The sequence below is a fragment of the Lygodium microphyllum genome, chromosome 13, assembly GCF_053477565.2.
Source record: "Lygodium microphyllum isolate KBCC chromosome 13, Lygodium_microphyllum_v1.1.10, whole genome shotgun sequence".
NCBI lineage: Eukaryota > Viridiplantae > Streptophyta > Polypodiopsida > Schizaeales > Lygodiaceae > Lygodium > Lygodium microphyllum.
Window position 1 is genome coordinate 52,235,549 of NC_141147.1, and position 19,838 is coordinate 52,255,386.

The 19,838-nt window shown below is 39.0% G+C and overlaps 1 protein-coding gene across 1 annotated transcript; it reads right to left on the minus strand.

The window, feature by feature from the left end:
* Positions 1-12,989: 12,989 nt before the first annotated feature.
* LOC148026617 (RNA polymerase II C-terminal domain phosphatase-like 4) lies at positions 12,990-14,500 on the minus strand. The gene has a single exon (XM_087690328.1). The coding sequence runs from the start codon at positions 14,454-14,456 to the stop codon at positions 12,990-12,992; it is 1,467 nt and encodes a 488-aa protein (XP_087546454.1). The 5' UTR covers positions 14,457-14,500.
* Positions 14,501-19,838: the final 5,338 nt, after the last annotated feature.

Below are 19,838 nucleotides of genomic sequence, written 5' to 3' on the forward strand. Positions count from 1 at the left end.
ATGTAGTCCCATAGTAAGCTACCCATATTCTTGAAAATATGCAAGGGATCTAACAAGTCATTGATTTGTAAGTGGGTCTAATACGGCAACTCGTAGAAGATCGAGAACTGTCGCATTATGGATGTGACTCTAGGTGGACCATTTTCAACTTGTACCAGCTTTGAGCGTTCATTCATGTTGGAGGTTGTCCAAGAAAACCACCCCTCAATTCATAACTGTCCATTAAGAAAAAGAAGTATCCTTGATATACTATCTTCATTGTTTGTGACCTTTAAGAGTCCAACAGTGGCGCACACATTGGACATGCATGATAACTTGAGGTAACCAAACCTATCCCAACACCTCTATTTAGTAAACACAAACTTAAACAAGCTATGATAGATATGACCAACGAGGACAAAATCCTACTTACCTGAGCACTCCTCGAATCCCAAAAAGTAATGTATGGTCCACATGAGAATGGTTCATATATTGGTGGATATTCAACCATCATGCCCGCTCATATCTTCCACGATGACCCCCTCCTCCCACAAAATCTAAAGCTCATCGACTAATGGAGGAAGATAGACATCCATGTTCTTGACTTTGTAGCAGACAGGAATGGGCAAGCTAAGGATTAGGTGTCCTTTCTTCGTAGAAAGCCATGGTGGGATGTTGTAGTTAACAAGAACTACATGCCCCACACTGTAAGAAGTTGAGCAGAGACCGAATGAGTTGATGCCATGCATAGCTAGACTGAGCCGAAGATTCCTTGGCTCTCATGCAAAGCTTGGAAAGGTAGAGTCAATGCGGCTCCATGCATGTGAATTCGTTGATATTCATTGGACCCTATTTGTGGATCTATTCTGTGGATGCTAGGTTGTCAAGCTCACCAAGCCCGACATATAAAACATGTGATGTATAGGGGGGATAAGTGGAAAGTATCTAAGAAATTTTTGAGGGATGGTTTGCCCTTGCAAGTCCTGTCGATACATGTGAGCACCACACTTTGAACATATCTCCATAGTCTCATACTCTCCTCGAAACAGTACACAATCATTGACACATGCATGGATGTTGTTGTTGTCCATGCCAAGCTTTCATAAAACATGTCGTGCATCATCACGAGACTCAAGTGGTAATATATGATACTTTAGCAACTTGAAAAAAAATCATAGAACACGCTAAAAAAGCACAATTGTTTTTTATAATGATACCGAAAAGAAATCAACAAAGCGTACGTAGAAGGTAGCTAAACTACTTCGTCACACTCGCATCACTCCACCTATATTTTAGTTGCACACTTAGGAGTGCAAGCAACGTCTTCAGGCGAGATACTCCATACCCATCATATAATGGTATGGATGCTTCCTCTCTAAGTGGATCAAATCATATAATGGTATGAATTCTTCCTCTCTAAGTGGATCAGATGTATTTGCATCCATGGGCATCAATGCATTGATCATTGTCTCCATCTCAGGCTCCAAGTTTGTAGGAAAGTTTGAAAGGTTGCCTGTCTCCTCTGGTATTGAGAGTATAGACTAGGTAGTGCCTTCCAAGTTGTGGATTAGCTGAGGCACTCCATCCATCGGATGTCCACAAACTCTTCTAATTGGCTGCAATAGGTGCACTCCTCCTTGGGATGAGACATTACCTCCCTGTAATAAATTTTACGGCCACATCCAATGTTTTTGTATATGATATTCAATTAGTTTGCGAACACAATGCATGATTGAGATACACTTTTCTTACCATTTGCTCAAAGTCTAAGATCGCTTGATCAATGATCTCGGATTGAAACTCACCAAAGCATCGTACATGTTCTATAGATAATCGACATTTTCATCTAATTGCCAGCTTGCATTGAGAGCAAGGATACAGGACATGCTAATTAAGATACGACTTGCAATCTTGAACATCATGACCTTCATCGTTTTCCATTTGATCTAGGTTACGACAAAAAATTTGTTTTTGTTCTCATTCTCTTTTTCTTTCTTAAATTATTTGAGAAGGGATTTCTTCTCTTGTAACTCAACAAAATTAACATCAACTAAAGTCTTGGTTTTCTCCCCCTTTCTTTGCACTCTTCATTTTATGTTCTCTCCCCTTTCTCTTTTATGTTTTCTTTGTCTTTCATGTTTATTCTCTCTTTCTCGTTTTCTCTTCCTCTTCCTTTCTTATTCTCCCTCTCTTTCTTTGTTGCCCCTCTCTCTCTTTATTTTCTATCTTTCTTTCTCTCTCTCTTTCATTGTTGCCCCTCTCTTTATTTCTCTCCATCCCCTTACGGGCGGGCCTACAGTACGTAAAGTCTAACATGCTATGCATGGGGGCGAGGGACTAACTATCCTACGTTGGAGTAATCCCCGTCCCGTGGTATTGCATCCGACCTCATCACCTTTTTTCTTACCCCCTTGTATTTTCTCATTCATTCTTGGTGTAAAAATCAGATGCAGGATGCATACGTAGCAAGCGCTTGAAAGTCCCCAAGAACAAAAGAACTCTACTAAAGCTCATAAAACAAGAATGAAGATTTGCATGACATGAAGAAAATAGACAAATTAGGTACAATCTCTCCCCATGCCTTATGTGAGCGCTTCACAAGGCATGTATTTATAAATTTATTCATCTCAAAGCTAAAAAATAGCCCAATTTTACAATTAGCATGCTTTGACTTTTGTGTTTGCTTTTTTCCAAATAAAGAATAAAGCGGTTGGGTAGCCCAAAGTTTGGGTTGTGCCCAAATACAATGTCCAATAATGAAATATCTAAACTGAGTGCCTATAACACCATATTGGGGAATATGGGAATTTTTCATAAGTTTGGGACACGTGGTCAAATATTTGGATTTATCATAATTTGAACGCTACAACTCCAAATCGAGCACTCTATAGCTCAATAGATTTTATTTTTCAAGTGCTTTCCAATGATAGGTCACATCATATGGTTTTGAGAAACTTATGGGCATGTTATCCGGGTGCCACCTTTTTAGTATTCGAAAAATGGGAATTGGGAGATTCCCAAACTCACTAATATTGTGTTCTATATGCATACAAAATAATAAATATTTATCAAGCAGTTCAAAAAATAAGCATGCCTAAATAAATATTAGCACCACGCCTTTAATGATAAGGTACACGCCCATCAAAAATGATAATTTCTTCTAGGTAAATTGAATACACGGTATCATCCGGTACTTCCCAACGCCACCCTTCCCTGCTCTACACATCAACTGAAGCATTCACAATTGTTAGAAAATAATAAAATTAATCCGACAAAAGTGAATACCTAGCAATCTTCAGCTACAAAATAAATAAATAGGTTGGAACTTTGTCCTAACCTTAATTTAATACAAGTGTACTCTAAACTCATAAACCTCCATTAATTTAAATATGTATTTTACAGAATCAACAACTGTGGAATCACCCACGTGCACATTAAATTAACATGATGCCCAAAAAGGATAGGGGTCCCTGTCAACTTCTCGCATAAGAAATCCACCTTGTGTACAAGCCTCAGCAAATAAATATAGTTTTATGGAATCCATCGCAAAACCTCACGGAATCCACCATGGTCTCATGGAATCCACTGTGGAATATGTCTCCTAGCATCATATCCCCGAGGTGGGATAGCAATCGTCCTCAATTGCTACTAGCTCAATGTGGAGCGAGCAGTGAGGGTAAGCACTTAGATCATGGGCTTACATCCATTGGGCTTCTTCCATAGGATGATTTTTAAACTTAACCCATTATCTAGAGTATCTACAGCTATATCTAGCGGTCATAAAGTCAGTATCTAGAATAGCTTCAGGTTCAAGGATTTCAATTTTTTTTCTAATAAAGGAGGGTTTTCATAAACAGGATGGACATGTAATTAGCCTCTAAATTATCGTAACGAACTGATATAAAAAGTATTTTAAATTTTCCAGTGTTGGGGTAGTTCTAATTTAAATGCATTGTCATTGATTTTGTGAATGATTTTGAAAGGTCCATAAAATCTAGGGGCTAGCTTAACAACAGGGTGTTTCTGAACACTTTGCAATCTTCTCTTTTCAAATGCATAACCAAATATAATCATCAACTTTAAAACTCATAGCTTTTCTTCTCTTGTTAGCTTGTTTAGTGTATGATTCTTTGGCTTTTGCAATCATATCTTTAACTTTAGAAAAAATATTAGTATGTGTATTAGCAATATTATTAGCAGCTTTGACTTTGTTTGATAATGATATAACAGTTGTAGGCAATCTATATCCTTAAATGATTTCAAAAGATGCTTTATATGTAACTGTATGTGGTGTATTATTGTATGCAAATTGAAGTAAATGCATTTTTGTATCCCATGTTTGTGGTTTTGAAATTATGTATGTATGCAAAAGATCTAAAATTGTATTGTTAGTAACTTTTGTTTGCGCATTTGTTTCAAGATGAAATGCATATGAAAAATCAATCTTTGTACCTAAATTAGCAAACAAAGTAGTCAAAAAATTATTGCAAAATCTAGAATCACGAAAAAAAATAATAACTTTTGGCAAACCATGGTGAGTGAAAACAGTCTACAGAAACAACTGTGCAGCTTGAGATGTAGTTAATGCTTTCTTACATGAAAGGAAATATGCTTGTTTGGTAAATCAATCTACAATAGTCCAAATCGTATCATGATTAACTTATGTGTTAGGCAAACCAGTTATAAAATCCATTGAAATATGTTCCCATGGTCGTTCAGGAATTGGCTGATGCCAGGAGGCATATTCCACGGTGGATTCCGTGCCACGGTGGATTCCGTGAGGTTTTACGGTGGATTCCGTAAACTTAGATGACCGGGGCTCATACACAAAGAGGATTCTTTGTGCGAGAAGTTGATGGGGACGCCTGTCCTTTTCGGGCGTTTCATTAATTTAGTGTGTACATGGGTGATTCCATAGCGGGTGATTCCGCAAAATGCATATTAAATTAATAAACGTTTATGAGTTTAGAGTACGCACTCGTAATAAATTAAGGCTAGGATTTATTTCTAACCAGTTGATTTATTTATGTACCTGAAGACTGCTAGGTATTCACTTTTGTCGGTTTAATTGTATTATTTTACTAACGATTGTGAATGCTTCAGTTGATGTGTAGAGATAGCAGCAGTGGCGGAGGAAAGCATTGGAGTCTAGCGAGTATTCGACCTTTGGACTATATTTTGATAGGTGCCATGCCTATATTTTGTTATGTCTATTGAGACATCGATTATTGATTATTATTTTGTATGCGCCTATGCGCACGGATATGTTATTTCTATTTGGACATTGAGATTGGGCGTGCCAGACTCTATGGGCACCGTCCATTAGCTTTATTTTCCTATTTTTGTAGAAAGCAAACTCAAAAGCTAAAAGCTTGTCATATTTTTGTAAATTGGGCTATTATTGAGCATGAAGATGGAAATATACATAAAATATATGCTTTGTGAAGCGCTCACACAAGGCATAGGGGAGATTGAACCCAATTTGTCTCTTGCTTCTTGTCGTGCATGCTTTTACATGGTTTTTTGTGCAAAAAGGTAGAGTTCATTGTTCTTGGGGACCTTCCGGGGTTCACTACGTGAGCATTCTGCGTCCGATCTGCGCACCAGTGGTATCAGAGCGGAGCAGAGATCAAGAGCTTCCAATCGCTACCAATCTCGGGCGAAGGCGGAGCTCCAGGAACGATCGGGCTCTACAGTCAATCTCATCGTGAACCGTCGATACAGGCAGACTTCTGGCGATCAAGAACCCCTATTTCTACTATTAGATCGCGAAGGACTAGGCTCTACAGGCGGAGGACCACGCATTCATCTCCTTCATTAAGTCGTTGAACAACAGAGATAAGCTTTCTTCATATTTAAGTAAATTACTTCATCAAGGCTTAATCTTAAGCTTAGAAACTTTAAAACAAGCTTGAAGCTCCACAAATTTTAATCGAGATATCAGAAGATGCTTCCGAAATTTTCGCGAGGCCAAAAAACGGCCCCCCCCACGAAAATCAGGCGACGACTTACAGATTAAGCTTTTCTTAAGCTTAATCAAGTAATTCCAAGTTAAGCTACTCAAGTCAGACAAGGCAAACAAGTCCACAAACTCCGGGTCCTGCGCACCAGAAGACAAGTTCAGCAAGTCAATTGGAATCAAGTTCTGTAAGTTCTGCAAGTCGGCCTAAGTTTTGCAAGTCAACAACTCTGTAAGTCTGCTAAGTCTGCAACTCTACAAGTCAGAACTGACTAGTGCTTAAAACTCCTAGAAGATTTGTTCCTATGCAAAAACTCTGAACTGGAAAGTTGTTCGTGGCAAGGTGTTCTACCTATCTACAAGTTTGTTGAAGTACTTTCAGCAATCGCAGATAGAAATATTGCAGATTTTTTGAAAATTGAGAAAGAAATACCTAAAAATACATAGCCTTGTAACCCCGAATTTGAGCTACGCTCATCCCGCTAACTTGATTTTGAGTGAGAAAGGTTTATTGAGTTTTACAGGATGACTACCCCACATATGGATGATCCTATGGCTGAAGACGACTTACCTGAGCCTACCATGGAACAAAAGCTGGATCTAATCATGCTGCAATTGGAAGAAGAGCGAAGGGCTAGGCAAGCATTGCAAGCGCAATTGACAAAATTACAAAGAGCATCCACCGACAAAGAAGAACCACAAGCTGAAGATTTGATTCGACGTACCATCGACGCCACTCTTGAAGCACAAACCATTCGCAAGGAATCCAAGATAAGTAAACGAAGTTTCAAGTTTCGCACTTTCAATGGCATACGAGAAGGAAAGACTGTTTTATCATTCATTAGCCAGTTTGATGACTATTTCCATGAGGAAACTTATCCGGAAAAAGATAAAATCAAGTGTGTTACTAATCATATGATAGACAGAGCATCACTATGGTGGACTGTAGTCCGCAAGAGCATAGAATGTCCTGCTACTTGGGAAGATTTCAAGAAGAAGTTCATGTAGAATTTCCTTCCACTGCAATTTCATGAGAAGGCTATCAAGCAATGGGATTTACTTCAACAACGGGATCGTGAGCCTATTCCACAGTATACAAAGCGTTTTTGGAATGCACTCCTACAGCTACGCATGCTTGAAGACGTACCAGAGACGACGCATAAGCGGAAGTATATGTCTGGACTTCTTGGACATTACTACGCTGAAGTGAACATGTTCAAGCCTGCTACTCTTGAAGACGCTATCTCATTAGCTCACGACACTGAAGATAAGTTACGCGGAAGAGACAGACGACCACAGCAATTCCAAGCCAACGGTAATTATGGATCTAAACAATTCAATTCCAATTTTAGAAGGTTTAATCCAGGTCGTTTCTCATCACCATCTTTCCGCAAGAATTGGGCTAAACCACCTGCATTACCATCCACTGTCAATCCAAATCCAAAGCCTATTCCACAAGCAAATCCAAATGTACCCAGACTTCCAGCCATTGCAAATAATGTAACCAAAGCCAAGCCAATAGTATGCTATAAGTGTCACCAACCAGGGCATCTCTAGCAAATTGTCATTCAAAGAAGCCACCAGCACATATCAACTATCTTGGAGCCATGGACGAAGATGAGCATGAGGATATGCCAGATTTCACTGAAGATGAGGATGATCCTACTACTACTTCCGACACTTTACCAGGTATGCCTACTCCACATTCATTGTTGACTATGAAATGTATGGTGCATGGAAAGGAAAGAACTATCTTGCATGATGACGGTAGTACTCATGACTTTATTTCAGCAAAATTGGTAAAGGAATTAAAATTACAAACTGTACCTACACATTATCGCATAAAAGCTGCATTTTTAGGCACTAGGTACAATGGCACACAAGAAGTACAAGATTTAGAGATTCAAATTGGTTCATATATTGAAAGAAGAAATTTCTTAGTTGTCCCATTACAGTCAAGCGACATTATTTTAGGAATGCCTTGGAGACACCTGCATAATCCAAATATAGATTATTCCACGCACACAATGAATATTAATTTTCACGGAAAATCTATTACATTATATGGTATGCATGCATCTAATATTTTTCCACTGCTTTCGCATACTCAAGCAAAACGTGCATTACGCAAGAGTACTAAATCATATCTCATTTGGGTGAATGAATTGCACACAAAGGAAAATCATATGCACCCTAGGCATAAGGAATTTCTTGCATATTTTAAGGACTGTTTTGCACAAGACCTACCACCAGGTTTACCACCTTCACGTCCAGAAGACCATAAGATTGATTTAATTCCTGGCACACAACCACCTTGCAAAGCACTATATAGGCACAATCAAATAGAGCAAAGAGAAATCCAGAGTCAAGTTGAAGAATTACTAAATAGAGGCTTAATTCGACCTAGCAGTTCTCCATTCGGTGCACCTGTACTCTTAGTCAAGAAAAAGAATAATACCTATCGTATGTGTATTGACTACCGAGCATTAAATAAGATCACTGTAAAGAATAGGTATCCTATACCTAGAGTTGATGACCTTATGGACAAACTGCAGGGATATTCTATATTTAGTAAAATTGACCTTAAGTCTGTATATCATCAGGTGAGGTTAGATAGATCCGACATATTTAAGACTGCATTCAGAACACAGTTTGGCCATTATGAATTCTTAGTCATGCCATTCGGATTAACTAATGCACCTGCTACTTTCAGTAGAATGATGAACCGTATCTTTTTGAAATATCAGTATTGTGTGATTGTTTTCTTTGATGATATTTTGGTATTTAGTCAAAGTGAAACAGAGCATTATGAGCATCTATCATTAGTTTTTCAATTACTGAAAGAAAATCAATTGTTTGCAAATCTTGAAAAGAGTGAATTCTTTAAGACAGAAATAGAATATTTAGGTCATATTGTATCAAAAGAAGGAATTAAAGTTGATCCTAAGAAAATTGATGCAATATTACATTGGCCTGTTCCTAAAAATGTACATGAATTACGCTCATTCCTTGGTCTTGCTAGTTTCTATAGGAAGTTTGTATGTAATTTTTCATTACTTGCTTTACCATTAACCAAACTTCTTAAGAAAGGAATTGTTTATCAACGGACTGAAACTCAGCAGAAATCCTTTGACTTACTGAAACGTGCATTAACCAATGCCCTTGTTCTACAATTGCCTGACTTTAATAGACCATTCTTTCTAGTTGTGACCGATGCTAGCGGATCAGGAATAGGAGCCGTATTAATGCAAGACAATCATCCAATAGCATATTCTAGTTCTAAGCTGAAACCCTCTGAGCTGAAATATTCCACTTATGACAAAGAACTATTAGCAGTTGTACAAGCATTAAAACAGTGGAAGCATTATTTAATGGGTTCAGAATTCATGATAAAGACCGACCAGCAAAGCATTAGACATTTACTTAGCCAACCCCAAATTTCTGATCGTCATATCAAATGGGCTTCCTTCATTCAAAGTTTTCATCCTATCATTCAATACCAACTTGGAAAAGAAAATGTAGTTGCTGATGCATTGAGTAGAAGACCTGCAATTCATAATATTTCTATCATATCTTTTGATTCTTTGATTGCTATGAAAGATACATATCACCAGGATATTACCTTTCATTCTGATTGGCAAAAATTAGTTCAAAATAATTTCATTCTTGTTGATTCATTGCCATATAATGATGGATTTATGTTTTTTGAAAAGAGACTGTGTGTTACTATTCCATTCCGATCTTTTGTTTTGAATGAAATTCATTGTCCCCCATATCAAGGTCATAGAGGTATCATATCTACATTACGCATGTTAACTGAAGATTTTTATTGGCCGCATATGGATGCAGATGTATCTAATTTCGTTTCTGAATGTTTGATTTGTCAAAGAATAAAGAGACATCATGGTAAACAGTATGGATTACTAATGCCTTTGTCTATTCCATCTAAACCTTGGGAACATATTTCTATGGATTTCATTACTGGTTTACCAAATACTAAATCTAACCATGACATGATTTGGACAATTGTAGATAGATTTAGTAAGCAAGCATATTTCATTGCATGTAAGAAAACTTTAACAGCATCACAAGCAGCACAGTTATTTTTTAAAACTGTTTTTACTAACCATGGATTGCCAAAAGTGATTATTTCAGATCGAGATTCTAGATTTTGTAATAATTTTTGGATTACACTGTTTGCAAATCTAGGCACAAAGATTGATTTCTTATCTGCATTTCATCCAGAAACAAATGGACAAACAGAAGCCACAAAAAGCACCATTCTAGATCTTTTACGTGCATATACTATCTCTAAACCTCAGACATGGGATACTCATTTGCATTTATTACAGTTTGCATACAACAATACACCGCACATATCTACAAAGAAAGCACATTTTGAAATCATTTATGGATATAGATTATCTACACCTGTTGCATCTTTGTCTAATAGAATTCAGAGTGCTGATGATATTGCTACTATGCATAACAGTATTTTTGATGAGGTTAAGGATATGATTACTAAAGCCCAACAATCATATACCAAACAAGCCAACAAGAAAAGATAAGCCATGAATTTCAAAGTTGATGATTATGTTTGGCTTAGAATAGAAAAGTGTAGACTGCAAAGTGTAGATAGACATCCGGCTGTCAAATTAGCTCCTAGATTTTATGGACCATTTAGAATCATTCATAAGATTAATGACAATGCATTCAAGTTAGAATTGCCATCTCATTGGAAAATTCATAATACATTTCACATTAATTTATTGAGACCATTTAGAGGCCAATTACCTATCCACCCTGTTTATGAAAACCCACCTTTATTGGAGGAAGAGACTGAAATACTTGAACCAGAAGCCATCATAGACACTGACTACATGACCACTAGAACTGGCCGAAGGTATTCTAGATATCTAGTAAAATTTAAGAATCATCCTATAGAGGAAGCACAATGGATGCACGCTAGAGACTTAAATGCTTTCCCCACTCTGTTAGCTCCACATTGAGCTAATAGCAATTGAGGTCAATTGCTATCCCACCCCGGGGGTATGATGCCAAGAGGCATATTCCACGGTGGATTCCGTGCCACGGTAGATTCCGTGAGGTTTTACGGTGGATTCCGTAAACTTAGATGATCGGGGCTCATACACAAAGATGATTCTTTGTGCGAGAAGTTGATGGGGACGCCTGTCCTTTTCGGGCGTTTCATTAATTTAGTGTGTACATGGGTGATTCCATAGCGGGTGATTCCGCAAAATGCATATTAAATTAATAAACGTTTATGAGTTTAGAGTGCGCACTCGTAATAAATTAAGGTTAGGATTTATTTCTAACCAGTTGATTTATTTATGTAGCTGAAGACTGCTAGGTATTCACTTTTGTCGGTTTAATTGTATTATTTTACTAACGATTGTGAATGCTTCAGTTGATGTGTAGAGATAGCAGCAGTGTCGGAGGAAAGCATTGGAGTCTAGCGAGTATTTGACCTTTGGACTATATTTTGATAGGCGCCACGCCTATATTTTGTTATGTCTATTGAGACATCGATTATTGATTAATATTTTGTATGCGCCTATGCGCACGGATATGTTATTTCTATTTGGACATTGAGATTGGGCGTGCCAGACTCTATGGGCACCGTCCATTAGCTTTATTTTCCTATTTTTGTAGAAAGCAAACTCAAAAGCTTATTATTTTGTATGCGCCTATGCGCACGGATATGTTATTTCTATTTGGATATTGAGATTGGGCGTGCCAGACTCTATGGGCACCGTCCATTAGCTTTATTTTCCTATTTTTGTAGAAAGCAAACTCAAAAGCTAAAAGCTTGTCATATTTTTGTAAATTGGGCTATTATTGAGCATGAAGATGGAAATATACATAAAATAAATGCTTTGTGAAGCGCTCACACAAGGCATGGGGGAGATTTAACCCAATTTGTCTCTTGCTTCTTGTCATGCATGCTTTTACATGGTTTTTTGTGCAAAAAGGTAGAGTTCATTGTTCTTGGGGACCTTCCGGGATTCACTACGTGAGCATTCTGCGTCCGATCTGCGCACCATTGGCAAAGGCATTAACAAACCATATTGCTTACCATGGTATCGCTTGACTCTTTGGCAAATTAAATACCTAGATACAAAGTTAGAAACATCATGAAATAATACCTCTATGGCCTTGATATGGGGGACAATGAATTTCGTGCAACACAAATGATCTAAATGGAAAAATTACGCACAACCTTTTCTCATAAAACATAAATCCATCAGAGTAAGACAATGAATCAATTGGAATCTAGTTATTAGCAACTAATTTATTCAAATCAGCTTCAAAATTGGGGTCTTTGTCATAAGTATCCTTCATAGGGATAAGGGAATCAAAAGATATAACAGAGATATTATGGATACTTGGTCTTCTACTTAAGGTATCAGCAACAACATTCTCTTTTCCAAGTTAATATTCAAACTATATTGAAGCGGCGTGTATACGATAGCAAAACATGATGGAACTTGGGATGATAGAAGTAAAGGGTTGGAAAAGTTTTGAGTAACAATGCATTAGATACAAAAAGTTGAGTTTCTTGTGCTTTATGAGAATTGATCAAAATAAAATTGGTCTTTGGAGCTATTAAAGTGAATATGGGAGCACTATTATGCCAATTTGTTTAGCAAAGCGGTGAGACATGTTTATTAAGTAAAGATAAATATTTGAGTCGTCCAAAAAAGTGGGGTAGACACCTCTCTTATAATTTGAAGAGCTTACATATAGGCACAAGTGCCTCGTCCTCTTGGCAAAATGCTTAAGAAGCAAAGATCCCTCAACAAAGAGATCAACAGGTACAAAAAAAAAATAAAATCCGCTGAATGTAATAACTTCTGATCTCTCCAGCCCGCGAAGGCAAAACAAAACGGTCAAGGGAGGTGGTGGTTACTGGAATGTATACACGCCCCATCTGTCTCGAATTCTATACCTCGCTCTACCATTGTGCACTATGCTCAAAATTGTCCGCTAGAAGGCGGCAGCTTACAAGCAAAGGAGACCATTGGCCAGATCAATCGTCACCATTGGCCAGATCAATCGTCTTGTTGGAGCACTGCCGTCCATCTGCCCGGGCTGCCCGTGTGTGCGACTCATCAGGGAGTGAACATCCCTGATCCCAATCACATGGCAAGTCCTTGGCCTTAGAGAATATCCTTGGGCAGTGGCGGTCTTGAGCATTAATGATGCAGACACAATCCTCGATAATCACAGGAAAGTCGTTCTCTGAAGGCCGTTTCCATGTGTATTGAGCAGCCTCCAGCCAGCGTGGGTGGACTAAATGGCGGTCATGTTGCACAGCCCATTTCGCGTCGTCTGTCCCTCTATCCACGGAGACAACATGAGTAACTGAGCTGTCTAGGTTAGTTGTACAAATAGCTCCGAGCTTCTCTGCAAGACGCCATAGTGGATGATCAGTTGTGGGTGAGTCGACTACAATTGTACAATTGGCAAGCACCTGTGACCTGAGCATGAATAGGATGTCACTGACACAGGTCATCTCATGACCCATGTCACGCGCCGGCCTGTCTTCCTGTTGTGGGTCAGCATCAACCTTCGGCTGCTGTGTTCGCATCAACTGGTCGTACCTGTCGAAGAAAGCCGTGTGCAGAGCCCGGAGAAGCTCCAGCGTGTTTGCAAGAGCGCCATCGTCTTCGCTCTCATCTTTCCGGGCTTCCAGTAGAGATGGAGATGAGAGATTACCAAAGTGCTTGCAGTTGGAGCGGAAGAAGTGGTAGCGCTCCACTAAGACTAGATTGGCCTTGTGCCTGGGCCAAACGCATTGCGTGTCATCGAGAATGATGGTAGCCGACTTTGCCCTGGCCGGCAGCTGCGCAATATTGTCAAGATCCTTGCAGCAGTGCCTGGCTGATTCCCCGCGACTGCTAATAGCTGTCTCGTCAGCCTGTGATATAATTCTACCTTCAGATGCAAAGAACCGTCCGGAGGGGTCGAGCAATTGTGCCATGTAGTTGGCATATGTGCTGTTGCCCATGGTGTACAGGTAAATCTCGAACATAGTGCTTGCCTCGTCGAGGAACTGGTGAACAAAGGGTCTAAGCTTGATCCAGCGACTCTTGGTTCTAAACAAGTCATTCAGATTCTGGTTGCTGTCCAGCTCTACCGCGCCAGGCCGATTAATCTGGTTCGAAGCCCTGATTCTTCCTGCCGATTTCACCCAAGCCGTAAGGTATGCGCTCTCCTCCTCTTCATCAGCACACTTTGCTGAATTGAGCAAAGTATGGTCTATGTCAAGTACAAGGTACAGCTTTCTCTTCGACAACATTTCTGCAAGACGTACATCATTGTTGCTTCTTAAAACATTCCACGATCTCTTCGCTGCCCCTACGTCAGCTACACGATGCTGCAAGGCCTCTACAGGTAGCTGGCTAGAGAGAGGCATCTCTGTCTGGCCTCTTGAAATTTCTTCTTCATCTGCTGCTTGTCTCTTGAATCTTTTGCTTCTTCTTCCTTTGAACATTCTTCTTCGTCGTATTCTTCGTCTTCTTCGGTTCTCTCTTTGGCGCAGCCTCTTCCTCGTCGTCGTCGTCGTCGTCGTCGTCGTCGTCGTCGTCGTCCGTTCTCTCTCTTTCCCGCTGCCTCTCTCTAGTTATGTTGGAGTCGGTTTTATGGCACGACTGTAACCCGATTTTCCGACCCGTTTGCGCCTGCTTATATATTTTTTAAATTAAACGAAAAGGACCAACTTCAATAGGAATTCCCAAGTCTATGACTGTCAACCGAAATACCTGAGCTACTCTAAATCTCAGGATTCCTAAATTGACTCAAAAATCCAAAATACCTTCTTTTCAATCAAGTTGCTCTAAATCTCATCTATTCCATGAGCTACTTTGTGGTGTAAGGGGCAATCCTTGCGTAAGTCAACAAACTTGTGCATAGGAGAGAGAATGTCAGAGAATAACTTGGTGTTTAGCAACTCCAAGCAAGTCATTTTGGGACCATTTTGCAAGAGAGAGAATGATGTGTAGAAGGAGAACAATCTGATTGCAAGGAGAGAGATTGCACAACACAATAAATCATCTCTTGCCATGAAAAGTAGATTCGACTGAGCTCACTAGGTAGCTCTATTTTTTGACGTAATTGTTGGACCTGCTAAAGTTCTATTTTGCACATAGTTGAAGTTTCATTGAGCTAGCCACACACCCAGAACTTCAATTGTGACAACTTAGCCAAGTCAAATTGAGTCGCATGTGAACTTGTGATCTTTTATCTATCCTTCACTTTGATTAATCCTAATAAAAACATATAAGATATTAGCTATTGATATGTCTTCATGTGTTGAGATACCTTAACCCAAAACCTTTATCTTGAAAACCTCATTAGATTTGGCAAAAAGGTCCCCTCTACAAGTCCTTGCATGCAAAGAATCCATCAATAGGATGCATGCTTCATCTCTCTCTATCCTATTCCATCTCCTTCACACTATGGTGGTATCTAGAAATTTACTACCTATCCAACCACAATTTGGGTCTATCCCTTCAATCTTCTACTATGATGCATATGAGTGACATCTCATTTCAAACAATGCTAGCTCTCTTCCCGAGGAGTCCACCTATAAGAAATCATATATATAATGTGCATTCAAAGGATATTGAAAAATACCATTTCTTTACATGTTATAAGGCCTTAAGATTATCCATTTTACTTTACTAAACTTAGAATTTTTTTTCAACTTGTAATTTAAAAACCTATTTTCTAAATATAATCCTATAAATTTTACTAAATATAATACCATTCCTTTTGAACTCATGTGGTATCTCACATGTTCTATAAGGGGGACCCCTGAGGGCTCTTTCAAAGGCTCCTATCAAGACATTCTAGGTAATCCACTATGGAATGTCTTGGTAGCAAAATTCTCTCACATATGCAATACTTCTCTCTAGTGGAAAGGCTATACTTCTAGTAACCTTAGGAGGAGGAACCTTGGACCTTGACCTTAGGAGTTCTCGAGGCTTTAAACAAGGCAAATCTTTTAGCATTACATTGAGATCCTTTAGGAGACACAATCAACCAAGGGTAGATTGTTAACCGATTGAAGAGACAAAAGTGGGAAGAGAAAGAAGAACATGAGAGCCACAAAATTTTTGAAAATCACTAAACCTTGGAAAATAAAATGGCTGTTGTAAATGAGGGTTGAGCTCCCTCTCATGTGCGAATTGTAATTAAATCTAATAGCACTTATCATAAGAATATAAAATCGAGTGCATGCTTAAAGGAAAGACTGATTTTTTGCCCAAAAAGTGAGTTGGATGCCCAAGGGGGATAGGAAAACCCTAACCCTAAAATGTTATATAAAAATGATAAAAGATAATAGAAAAGGCTATTCATGTGTGTGCTCATTTCTTATTCTTACTTTCTTGTTTTTCATTGAGAGAGAGAGAGAGAGAGAGAGAGAGAGAATATTGAGAGCTTGTGATGCCAGGAAGTATATTCCACAATGGACTCCGTGAGACCATGGTGGATTTCGTGAGGTTTTTTATTCCATGGTGGATTTCGTGAGGTTTTGCGATAGATTCCGTAAAACTATATTTATTTGCCAAGGCTCATACACAATGTGGATTCCTTGTGCGAGAAGTTGATGGGGACACCTCTCCTTCACGAGTGTCATGTTAATTTAATGTGCACGTGGGTGATTACATAGAGGAGATGATTTCACAAAAAATATATTTAACTCAAAGAACATTTATGAGTTTAGAGTGCACTGATATTAAATTAAGGTTAGGAGGACAGAGTTCCAACCTATTTATTCATTTTATAGCTGAAGACTACTATGTATTCACTTTTCTCGGTTTAATTTTATTATTTTCTAACAATTGTGAATACTTCAGTCAATATGTAGAGCAGGCAGCGGTGGCATTGGGCAATAGCGTGTATTCAAATTATCTAGAAAAAATTATCATTTTTTATAGGTTCATGTCTTATTATTAAAGGCGTGACGCTAATATTTATTTAGGCGTTGTCATGACGCTGCGAGTATACCACTGCAAACCTGAGGGCGGAATTTTCAGTCAAGATTTTGGACTCTTTGGTCAGTGTCATTTGGAATTTATTTTCCATTGTAACTCTTTTGAAGGCTTAAGGATACAAGGAAAAAACCATCTTGGTTTTGGACTTTGCTTGTGTGTTAGCACTTTAGAGATACTGAACTCTTGGTACTCAAAGAGCTTGTAAGATACTTTGACTGGCTTTACCAATGGGGAAATACTTTCTTTCAATGTAACCATCAAGAAAATGGTGTGCTTGAAATTGTTGATTTTGTAAAACATCAAAAGAGGTTGTGGAAAACATTGAGTTGTTTATCAGATTGGAACAATAGATTCAATAAGAGCTTTATTTGCCTCTCAAATTGTGTATCAAGTTGATGACCACTCTCACAATATAAGTGCAATGTTGCCAAATCAGATGACTTATTGGCAAAGAAGGTTGGGTTATTGATCAAATAAGGAAGGTTATGCAGCTCGGAATTTTTTCATGCCCAAAGCAAATCTTTCTCCGTGTGCCTCCTCCACCAATGATCTAATGCAACTGTATGGGACTCCTGCCCTTGTAAGAAAAACCTTCACTACAAGGATTTAAGCCTATAACGACGGCAGGTAGCGGCGTCGCTATTTGTGTCGCTATTTGCATCGCATTTGTGACACAAATAGTGACGCAAAAAATAGCGACGCTCCATAGGGAAAAAAAATAGGCCGAAATCGAGCGCGGGTTTATTTCACGTTTTTGCGTCTACTATTTTGAGAGCGAGAGCGAGAGAAAGAGTGATCGTCGTGAGAGAGGGAGAGGAAAAAAGCTTGCCGCCGCCGCCGCCGTTGTTTTTTGCGAAGGAGAGGAGCCTTCATCACGAAGAGGAGCCGCCCCATAGTCGCCATATCTCATCGGTGAGTCTATTCTCTCCTTCTTTTGCTTGTTTAGGGTTTAAATTACTTTCTCTTTTGCTTGTTTAGGAGAGGAAATGAGGGAGAAAGAGAGGGAGAGGGAGGGAGAGAAAGAGAAAGAGAGAGGGAGAGGGAGAGAAAGAGAAAGAGAAAGAGAAAGAGAAAGAGAAAGAGAAAGAGAAAGAGAGGGAGAGGGAGGGGGAGGAAAAGAGAGGGAGAGGGAGGGAGAGTGCATTCTCTCTCTCCCTCTCCCTTTTGCTTTTGGAGAGTGTTAGGATATATTGTGAGAGGAAGAGGAAATGAGAGAGAAAGAGAGGGAGAGGGAGAGGGAGGGGGAGGGGAAGGGGGAGGGAGGGAGAGGGAGAGGGAGGGAGAGGGAGGAAATGGAAGAGGTTGTGGGCAAAACTCTCTATTCACTTTTTTGAAGTGTTCAAATTAACATAGGATGTATGCATAGATCATTCTTGTGTGTGCAAACTTGAGAGATCTCTTCTCTCTCCTTGTATCCTATCTTCTTATGCTTCACATTGAGGGCGAGGATGAGGGTGAGGGTGAGGGTGAGGGAGAGTGAGAGAGGAATTAAGTGAGGAACTAGAAGAGTGAAGCTTCTCTCCTATCTTGCATTCTTCTCTTCTTCCCCTTCTTCTTCTACAATTTGGAGGGTGAGAGGTGGAGTTGAGATGAGGTTAGGATATCCCTCTTTCTTTTCTATGCTTCCTCTCTTTGTTGGAGTACTTGAGGATTGGATGGATCGCAAAATGGAGTGGCATAACCAATTGAGGGAGCCATGCTTGGATTGTGAGGCTGAATTGATTTGAGATGATGATTTGATTGGTTGAGTATATTAGAGTAGATAGAAATCAACAACTCAATTTTTTATAAAAAACTCTCTAATCATTTGTACTAGAGATTCAAATTGCATTGATTGATGATTGCTATGGAGGATTAGTTATGTCCAACGTTTATCAATTGCATTAGGAAATAAATTAGTTATGTCTACTGTTATGTCTAATGATTGCTATGGAGGATTAGTTATGTCTAATGTTTATCAATTGTATTAGGAAAGAAATTAGTGAAATTTTTTTGCTTACGACATGAAATTAGTTCTCTAGATAAAACACCCTATGGGTTGCATTCAAATTGAACTCACAATGTAACTCATCTAAATGCAACTCATTGGAGAGTGTTAGGAGCATTTAAGCGCTTGATGTGAGAAGTGACAGTCAAACTCAATGAGACTAAGCTTCAATCTCAATCCAAGTGCATTCTAGAAGCATGGCCAAGTATATGGCATCAACCATAGACATTAGTGTAGCATGCAAAGTAATCAATAAGCATGAAGTTTCTCTGACAAAATAACATTCAACCCTACTTATTACAGAAGTGAAAAACTTTATAAAATTGAGTAAGTGAGTGCTCAAATTAGTCCAATAGCATGCCAAGACATTGATATAGCATCCCAAGTGATCTCACATCAAATGGACATCTCGAGAAGCATAAGTGACCTCCAATAAACAATGAGTGAAGGGTTTTCCCAAATTGTATTGCAAGTCATTAAATTGTTTGTTGTAACGTAGACAAGATGGAAAACAAAGAAGGTCCTGTTGTTCAAGATCACGAGGCATATCTTAATCAGTGTGTCCCATGTCCTTGCTCTCAATGCAAGTTGGCAATTAGACGAAAACGCCGAGTGTCTATAGAACACGTACGATGATTTGGCGAGTTTCAATCTGAGATCATTGATCAGGCTATTGCGGATTTTCAACAAACGGTAAATTGAAGTTAATATCAATCATGCATTGTACTCGCAAGCTAATTGAATACCATATACAATAAGATTGGGTCTTGCTGGCAAATTTTCTATCTAGGGAGATGATGTCTCGTCCCAAGGGGGAGTGCACCCTTTGCGGCCAATTAGAAGAGTACATGGGTGTGCAATGGATGGAGTGCACGAGCAAATCCACCAC

What these genes read in the sequence shown, in the direction of transcription:
- LOC148026617 (XM_087690328.1), bottom strand. Translation starts at nt 14,456, where the DNA reads ATGTTCAAAGGAAGAAGAAGCAAAAGATTCAAGAGACAAGCAGCAGAT.